The sequence below is a fragment of the Podarcis muralis genome, chromosome 3 (assembly GCF_964188315.1).
Source record: "Podarcis muralis chromosome 3, rPodMur119.hap1.1, whole genome shotgun sequence".
NCBI classification, from domain to species: Eukaryota; Metazoa; Chordata; class Lepidosauria; order Squamata; family Lacertidae; genus Podarcis; species Podarcis muralis.
In genome coordinates, this window is record NC_135657.1 from 70,317,479 (window position 1) to 70,327,300 (window position 9,822).

At 37.2% G+C, this 9,822-nt stretch overlaps 1 protein-coding gene across 1 annotated transcript in view; it reads left to right on the forward strand.

The window, feature by feature from the left end:
- The window catches only part of REV3L (REV3 like, DNA directed polymerase zeta catalytic subunit), a 59,846-nt gene that overhangs the window by 28,476 nt on the left and 21,548 nt on the right, over window positions 1-9,822 (forward strand). Inside the window, exons 14-18 of the mRNA XM_028723189.2 lie at window positions 100-989; window positions 1,400-1,482; window positions 2,520-2,645; window positions 5,532-5,730; window positions 8,281-8,392. Coding sequence (XP_028579022.2) covers window positions 100-989; window positions 1,400-1,482; window positions 2,520-2,645; window positions 5,532-5,730; window positions 8,281-8,392 — 1,410 coding nt within the window. The remainder of the gene's footprint in view (window positions 1-99; window positions 990-1,399; window positions 1,483-2,519; window positions 2,646-5,531; window positions 5,731-8,280; window positions 8,393-9,822) is intronic.

A 9,822-nucleotide genomic window follows, 5' to 3' on the forward strand; every position in this document is an offset into this window, starting at 1 on the left:
ATACAAGAGTTGATATTATGTGATGGAATCTTTTTTCCTGACAGTTCTTTCCTTCTATTAAGATAAATTTATTGTTAACTGAAAATAATATCTTCACAGAGAAATTGGAGGACGACTGCTTACAGTAGAAACCAGACTTCCAAATGACCTACTTGAGTTTGAGGGAGACTTCTCATTGGAAGGGCTACGACTATGGAAGACTGCATTTTTGGCAATGGCACAAAGCCCTAGACCAGGCTCTCCGCTTCGCAGTAGCCAATCCACTACTGACAAAAAGCAAAGAAATAACCGTAAAACTAGTGAAGACAAAAAGATAGTGATCATGCCTTGCAAATGTGCACCAAGTTGCCAGCAAGTTCAGTCATGGCTGCAGGCAAAAGAAGATTATGAACACTTTAGGAAAAGAATGATTACCAAATCGATTGATGTGGAAAAGGTTGATGAGAGTTTGAACTGCACGTCTTTGCCAAAAAACATGTGTTATCAAATGGCCAAGGCAGTTGAGAATTCTATCTCGCCAAGCAAAAGTGTTGTAGGATCAGAAGGTACTTGTTTTTCATCCTCAAATCCAGTGCCAACACAAACCATGGAAAAGCATGATACAGATATCCCTGAAATGAGTAAGACTGGGCTGCTTGACACTGCAGCAATAGAAACAGACAGGGATGAGGAGAATTATGTTGATTATAGCTCCCCTGATTCCTCAGTGCTTCCTCCTTGGCAACAAGTAACATCCCCAGATTCCAAACAATCTTCCTCAGAAGATTCAGAGGATATTTTATCCTCTCTAGAAGAAAATGAAACATTAACAGATGGAGAACAGAAGCTTGTCAAAGAGGAAAGCAAGATACCCTTCACTGTCTCCCCATTTGTGAACAAAGGATGCAATAGTAATTCTGAAACTGCTTGCCTGCATAGTACACCCCTTAGAGAGGAAATGTGTAAAGGAGGAATAACTGAAACACCTGGATTCACTCCATTATTACCAGGTAAGATTATGAAAGGAGTGGTTTGCAGAAATTGAAAGTAAAATTATGCAAACATATATGTACTTATGTAATAGAAGATAGGCAATATAAGCTTGAAACCACTTATGGAAGTACTATTAGACAAGTAGTTTAAGGTTTACTAATAGAAAATAGCCTTAACCAGAATAACTTGATTTTTTTCAATAATATGTAATTAGCATGACCAAGGAAATGAAGATTAGTTTTTATACTTGGGATAACGTTTAGGACCAGCAGTATAAGATGCTGCAGTGTCAGACCATTCTATGCCTTGATATTGTACTTAACATTTTGTAGCTTTTGAAAAATTAATTCAGTAATACTAAAGGATGCTTTAGTGTATTTTTGTTGTGGTAGTCACTCATTACTTTCTTCTCTTTCCTTCACCCCAGGACCAAACATTCAGAAATTGAATCCTAGAAGGGGAAGGAATGTTGATGCTTTTCGAAAAGTACTTTTAAGAACTCAAGTCAAGGTAAAAATGGGATTGGATGCATTTTTATTAGGCTCAATTTTAGTTATTTTCTGAGTTCCGAAGTAAAAATATTTTACCTCTTTATATTCCGGTAAGGATACTTCTGTACAATAATTATACTTCTAATTTTTCTTAATTGAAATTGCATCATAATATTTGCACTGAAAAGTGTCTTGATATCAACTGATTCAGAACACAGCAAGCGATTAACTGCATCTGACCATTGTGAACACATCAGTCTGCTGTTAAAAGAAAATCAGTAGCTCCCACTTTATTTCTGGACTCAATTCATAATACTGGTTTGGATATATTTGAATACTGCAGGGCTCTAGCATGTTTTATAAAACAGTCCTTCTGTTAGCAGAAATTGCATTCTGTGCCAGAAAAGTACCTTTAACTCTTTGGTACTTATCTGTAGGTAACAAAATGATCCTGATTGTGAATAATGTTGATTCCCCCCCCCCCCCAAGTCAAAGTCAGTATTAGTTTGACTTTCCTTAGTGCTAAATACATTTAGAATGCATGCCGGGCACCTAGAACCTAATCTAGTCAGACTAGGGGACCCATTCCTATACACCTGCAGCAGCAAAGGACCCCTTGGTCCTGTGGTGCAATTCCATGTGACTGATATGCATGTGTGAATACTGGAATCATGTTGATAGAGTTAGTTGCTTCCCTCCTCCAGCCTTTTATTGCCTAGCCAGAAGTTAGGAAACAGTTGGTGCGCAACCTTACAAGATTTGCCATACCCATATGGTTGCTCCATTTAGACACACTCTTAGTGGTGTGTCTAACGCTACAGTGAAATAGTTCTCATGCATGTGCATGTAAATAGAATAGAAGTTTGATATGGCAGGGCTTCTGTTCCTGGAAATGGGTATGAGTTAATATATTTTATTAGTGTTAGCAACTGAAGAAAATGAGTAATCCAAATAATGAGTAATCCCAATAATTGAATTTGTTCAATAATTATACTTGGTAGAGTTAAGGCCTTAATCAGTGAAAAGTTTATTATTGTCAATGTTTTATTTTTACAGAACCGATTCACTCCTTTAAATGCCCCAAAGAAAGAGACTTCTCAGATTGAAGGACCATCATTAAACAACTCATATGGTTTTAAAATAAGTGTACAAAATCTTCAGGAAGCAAAGGCTTTACATGAGGTAATTTACAGTATTATTGAAGATGCTTTACCTATGGTTGCATTTGTTTTTTCTATGTTTTTAGCAATTCCTGGTTTTATCTGTAAGCTGCCTTGAGTCCTGTCAGGGGGAAAGGTGGAGTATTTCTTTCATCAGTCAGATTTAGCATTTAAGAGGGTTTGTGTTTTACTCAAACTGCTGTGGCAGTGGGCAGTTGCTGCTGTGGCAGTAACCAAAAAGTGAGATTCTTGATTTCTAATTTAAATACATCCAGGATTTAAGAATTTTAGTATATGACTGCTTGTCCACTGGATTTATTTATTATATCGTACAGGCAGCCTTCCATTTACTCACGTTCAGTATGTCCATGATTGTGAATATGTGCATTGTGCCAAACTTAGAAGTGATCCAGAAACAGCATAAAGACGTCACTGAACCATCACCAAAGGGGTGGAATGGGGTGTTTGCAGGCTTTTTCAATGAGTTTCAATTTTATGTGAGTTCACTGACCCTTGTGGTGCCTCGGAACATAACCCACATGTAAATAGGGGGTTGCCTGTATTATATTTTTATCCGGCTCTTCAAACAAATACTGTCTCCCAAAACTGCTCACATCAGTAAAACAATGGCATGTCTTGTCATCAGACTAGCAAACTAAAAAGGCAAGATATGTGATGGAAGGAAAGGGAAAGGAAAGGAAAGGAAAAGAGAGAGGAGGAGGTTTGGTAATGCCAGGATGAAGTTGTGAACTGGACCCAGCTGATCTTTCTTTGCTTGTATAGAAGTGGTGCAGCTACCCAGTGGCTCTTTGTAGATAAGGAGATAGGCAAATCTTAGAGTAAAATGGTCAATATATATCAAATGTAACAGAAGTAAAGTTGTGTCAAAGTAATGCATGTAGCTTATGTGTAACACAAAATGGAATACCCAAGGAAGGCAAAAAAAGTGCTTTTTCACAGCTTATCTGGAGCCATTAAAAACATGCTTCTTGAACCCTCAAATGAGTAACCAGTTGTGACCTGGGGTAAACTTGTGCCAAGCCCAGAGTGGATGAGTTGTACTGTCTGTCTGGCCCTGACTGAGGTAGATATATGCAGAGCCTTATGTAGGCCTGCAAATCTCACTCATAAGACCCAGGAAACCTGGCTTCTGTGAGACTTTGTCCCCATGAGATTTGGAAATCCCAGGTCTCACACTTTCCCTCCCTGGCATCGCAACAACCAAGGTAGGTGTGTTGGATGGACACTGAGTAATCTCCCTACGTGCAAACTCGTAGCCTCAACAAGCCTTGTTTACGTCACAGATCCTCTAGGCCTCTGGCTGGTGGCAGAAGCATTCTCATCACTTCTAAAGTCATGGGACAACTGGCAATTACAGCAAGAGTTCTTTCTGAAGGGAAGGAGGAAAGCAACCTTCCTGCAGCTGTTTCTTTTTTAGCTATCTAAAAATATTGCAGTCATTTAAAAAGTGAAGCATTTAACATAGCCCTGGAAATTGTTCTAAGAGTAGCAGATATAGCAGGTGTAGGCAGCCTGGATATAGAACACAATATCCTCTTTGATGGTAACGAGACTTTGAGGTTCTTGGTTTCTAATCTAAATACAATCTGGAATAACAGATCTTTGCTTGTAACTTTGCTTGCCCTATGCTTTTGTTTATTACATTACATCAGCCTTTGCCAATCTGGTCCCAGCCTGTGCTGACTGTGGTTGGTGGTAGTCCAAAATATATGGAAAGCACCAGATTGGCAAAGGCTACGTTACATTATCTCTTGCACTGATGACCTGTGCTTGATAAGCATTAAGATTTTTTCAGCTTGCGGAAAGTTAATAACTTGATCTGATAAAATAATTTACTGCCTGCTTTTCAGCCGCAGTTGGCTCCCCAAGCAGCTTGCATTTAAAATCCATAAAGCATACAATGTGTTAGAGATACATGGAGGTATCTGGCAGTTGATGTCATGGTATTCTCCAAGCTTATCCTCGAGTTTAGAGGAAGAGAGGGAAAGGACTTGCAGATGGAATGAAGGGCAGATTAATGGAAAACATGCCAACTCACAGAAGTAACCCTCCTGATTATCTGCAGTCTTCTCTTTTATATTCCCCTTACTTTGTGTCAAAACTAATTAGGTATACCGGTAACTCATTTAATATGTATTTTCTTTGGATTTCACATTCAAATAATCCATGTATATTTTTTTTCTGTTGAGTTATATTTTGGTATGCTTTGTGTATTGTGAATGTAACCACCTGCCTTTAAAATAAATTTAATGTGAAGTCTAAATTTCAGAGCCATTCAAGCAGGGTGGGTGCTATGTGTCATGTTTCCTTTTGCACACTGGTCATATCCTGAATTAGGTAAAAATATGTATTATTATGGTACATTGTATAATTGGGCAATTCTTACTCTGTTTACATAGTGATTAAAAATTAGCTGATGTGGGAGTTTCTGGGTATCTTGACTGTAATTTCTTATATGGATGCTTGTTTGGTAGTGATTGCATTTGAATATTAATATTTGGTTTTGGCATCCTGCTAAAAAAAAATCCTCAGGAAGTGTGAAGATAGGGAATGACACAAGCTGTTTGAAATACAGTACTAACAAAACTTAATGCAGTGTATAAAATACATGGCTTCTAAGTATCAGATACCTGCTGCAGATTGGTACTTTTAAAAAATGCATAAATCTTCAATAGTAGGGAGCAACAGTCTAGATTTCCTATACTTCTTTCATTTAATCCCAGTTATTATAATTATCACAAAGCATACTCTATATTTTTCTCAATTTCCACAAGCAAACGTGAGGTTATTTTTATTGACCAGCATGTAAAATAAATTGATAGTTTTGTATTTGATTTGATTCAAAGGTATCTTAAAAGAAGATAACAATGTATACTTTTTGCTGTAGGTTCAACATCTTACACTTCTCAGTGTAGAGTTACATGCGCGAACAAGAAGAGACTTGGAGGCAGATCCTGAATTTGATCCTATCTGTGCTCTATTCTACTGCATATCATCTGACACACCGTTGCCAAATACTGATAAAATGGAAATCACTGGTGCTATAGTGATTGATAAAGACAGAACAAGAACAATCTCAAGCCAAGGTTCTTATTTCAATTTTATTTTAGGAATTCACTTCAGTGTTTGAATGTTATCATATTTGGGTATTAATGAACAATATGAGAAAATGTGGCTTTGAAGGATCTTTGCTAGTGTTGTTTAAATTTATGTCATCTCACTGTCCAATCATGAGAAGCATAGTAATGGTTTCTACCTTATATCTTCTTGTGCACATTTGCAAGGGGTATAATGCTTTTAAATACCAATTAATAATATATTAAACCAAAGTTTAATATTTCACGGCATGCTCCTGCAGAAGTCCAGAAGATATAAACAGGAAAACATGTCTTAGAAGGAAGTGCTCAAAACCCTTGTGCTGGACCAGTTCCTTTTAGTTTGCATTGGGACTGTTCGAGAACAGCAACTTTGGTAATCTGTCAAAATTGATTTTAGTAGAAATAGCAAGTTGATTTTGTTAAATATTGCATAAGGGTTGTTGTGTGGTTTTCTCTGATCTTTGTAGGGTCTAAACAGGGCCCTTATTGTATTGTACCTTTTTGGCTTTGTTTAGACCAGTGATACTCAACCTGTGGCTCTAGAGCCGGATGCTCTTGAGGCCCTACAGGCGGCTCTCGCAGTGTAGGCATCTGATCGGCGCTCCATTCTATCAGGCAGCGCGGGGAGCACTGACCAAAGGACCGGCAGTGTGGGAGTCACTGAAGTACCTCCTCCCATAGGAGGAAAGCGAAGGAGCTGCTGGGATCTCCCCACAGGTAAGAATAGAAATTGCCTCCAACCCAGCAGCCATGGGGGGAGAATGGGGAAACCTCCCTCTTTTTCCCAGCAGCTAATAGAAACTGAAGATTACAAAATGTCTTGTAACATATGATATTTGTGGTGGCATGGCATCATCACAAATTAATGTAACATCATGATGCAAGGTTGCAATGTTGGTACTTGACGTTATGCTCTGCAACAACAGTTAATGGTGAAGTGGCTCTCCAGCTGTTAAAGGTTGAGTACCACTGGTTTAGGCTAGTAAACAAAAAACAGATTTGATATTGAGGGTAAAATGTTAAACTCTGTGAGATGATTTATCATTAAACAACTTCATGCTGCCTAGCTTTAAGGTTCTGAGAAAAATAAGAAATTAGCATTATGACAAAACTTCTATCTTTCATCCACTTTTATTTCTAGATGTTAAGAATATTAATTTCCTGTTCTTATCTTATTTTCTTCAATTTTTTACTTTCTAAAGCAATAGATCATTGTACTAAATTTTCCTGACTTCCTGGAGGCTAACTTGACGGATTCTGAAAAAGAATTTATGAATAAGACTAGAATGTAAAGACAGAATTTCCCCATTTAATGTTGCAGAGTTCTTTATTTATTAGTATTGAGTGCTGGCATTTTTCAATGAAGAGTCTCTTGGTTTATTTGATACATCAGTGAATAAAGTAATGCCTAGCTTATGGTTAATCTATCACTTCTATATTGTCCTGTCTAGATTTTGGTTTAAGGCCACTAATCTTTTTCAGTCTTGCTTTGCTGTTTTTAAAACTCACATCTATTTGAAATGGTTAAGTGATAAGATTTATTCTGATGATTGTTTGAATCCAATAACTAATGCATTTTTGACAGTTTTAATATTTGATGTAGTCCTACTTATCCCATGCGCAGGCAGTAGAGTGCAGAACAGCTCCCTCAGAGCCCAGCATAGTTAGCTCCTTGCCCACCGTGCCACCTTCGTGACTGGCAACTGCTGCTCTTAATGTTCTCCATCATAGCCTGAGTGTCACTTCCAAGAGATGCCCTCCCATGCATCTAATACCTGAGGCAACCAGAATTTTGTACTTGTTGTAAATGTCTGCATAAAATATTAAGTTTTTAAAAATTATTTGCAGAATGATTAAGGTGATGTAGCACAGCTCTTATAATGTTCATTAAACATAAGTAGTCATACTGTTGTGGATGTAAAATGTTTCCATTCTTTGGATCAAGCATATTAGAAACTGAGGACTACTGAAAATTGCATTCATTTAAAACATCTATTTGTTAGTTGTTTTTAAAGGCCAAGCTCTCATGAACTGATTGGAAAAAAATATAGAAAATTTCTTCTGAATCACATTTCAAATGAGGCTGGCTTGGTTTGCACATCTTGGTAAACCATTTTCTGTAATAATGTTCCCCTGTAAACCACTGAGTATGGTTTACCATAATGTGTGGACAGAGCCTTTATTTATTATCACTCTGTTGAGTGGTAAAAGCTAAATCTTTTTCTCCAAAATTTAGAAGTAAGCTTGGGAGGTGCCACACTTTATTGTACCACATTTATGCTGATGAAAGGTCATAAACACTTGAACAAAAGATAATTACTTAAATCAGAGCTCTATAAAATGCAAAAGCATGTGCATGCTTTCCCACAGTTTGTTCAAATACGAAATCTCCACCAACTATTCATTGTCTGCAATGAGCAGTAGTGGCAGGGGACTTGAACAATGAAAAATCATGGCTTAATTTTAATGTGTGTTTTTTATTAAAAACAACAACATGGTGGTATTTTACTAGAAATATGTATTTAATTTGCTTTTCAGGTAACAGAGAACATGCACCTTTGCTTACCAGATCTGGCATCTCAGGATTGGAAGTCAAATATGCTGCTGATGAGAGAGCACTTTTCCAGGAAGTGGTGAACATTGTTAAAAGGTAGGGCATCTGTAGACCCTGCTTTTTCATCCTCTGAAACTTTTATTTAAACATTTTCAAATCCAAGTTTCCCTACCTTCTCTTCCTATGTTTAAATGGTTTTGATTTCTTGGAAAAGTCTGTTTTTCCTGCTCACAACAGATATATCTATATTATAAGGTTCTTTATGCAAGTCTCTCTTATACAGGCCTCTCACATCAATCTTCCTGGAGTTTTAATATTCCCAAACTGCATTTCAATGTTTATTAGAAAATACTCTAAGGTTTAAATGATCTTGCAATACAAATTAAAACATACACTGTCTTAAGTAGGAAGAAGTTTTTTTAAAAAAGAACTTTATGGCAAAACTCATATCTTGTAGTGGTACAGACATAAACAGATATAAAAACTGGCCTCTTTACATGTCTTCTCTCAATGGGAAAGTCCTTATTTTCCCCTGGTTTGGAAAGTTCCCGGCCAGTTTTTTAGCAAACTCTGATTACGGCCTGTGGAACTTCAGGTGTGTCTTTCTTCAGGTCAATAGCCAAAACCTCAAAGTCTGAATGTTACCAAGGAAACAAAATTTTGAAACATCTGGCTGGAATACATTCTCAAGGAAAATGTGTACTAGGCAGAGTACATTTGCAATTCTCTCTCTCTCTGACTAGAAAACTTCTGATGAGAATGGCATTGACTAAATCCAGGAAACCAGAGTACTAAAGAGTTGCTGAGAGCAACCAACACTGGGTGGGTCCTGGCGAAGCAGCGGATTCCTGTTCAGAGAAGACAAAATTACAGGTAAGGAAATTAATTTTTTCTTTCTCTTTTTTTGGGAATCCGCTGCTCCGTCTGGCTTAGGAAACAACTTGGAAGTAACAACCTGCTACTTTTATTTTTCCTATAAAGTTCTCCACCATTTGGGGAAAATGCCACTTGGCCACATGAAACCATGCCAAAGAATATCGTTACAATTTATTTGTATTTCTGAAGACTTAACTGCTGAAGGCTTCATTGAATGAAGAAAGCACACCAATTTCTAATATATTTGTGGTGGACATTCAAAGTTACCTGGGGAACAGCTTTTGAAGTGCTGTGTGCCTATTTGCAACGTCTGTACAACAAGTGGAATATCGTGTGTACCTTCAAATATTTTGATTAGGCTGTTTTTATCCCTTGAAGGATAGCAGTTCATAACCCCTCTAGAAAAGTTGACTCAAGACTTTTTTTTGGCAGTTCTCAGCTTAGAACAGTAGAGACATTTGCTCTTTTTCATTCTTTTTAAATAGTTTTCTATTAATATTGTTTCTTTACCTTGATGGTAAAGAGAATTTCACATTTGTTTGTTTTAAATACCAGATTAAAGGGCAAACTAATTTTACCATACCTTCTTGATGATGGAGATACTGTGGGAGTTATATAATTGACTGTTCATATAAAACACAGAGGTCTCA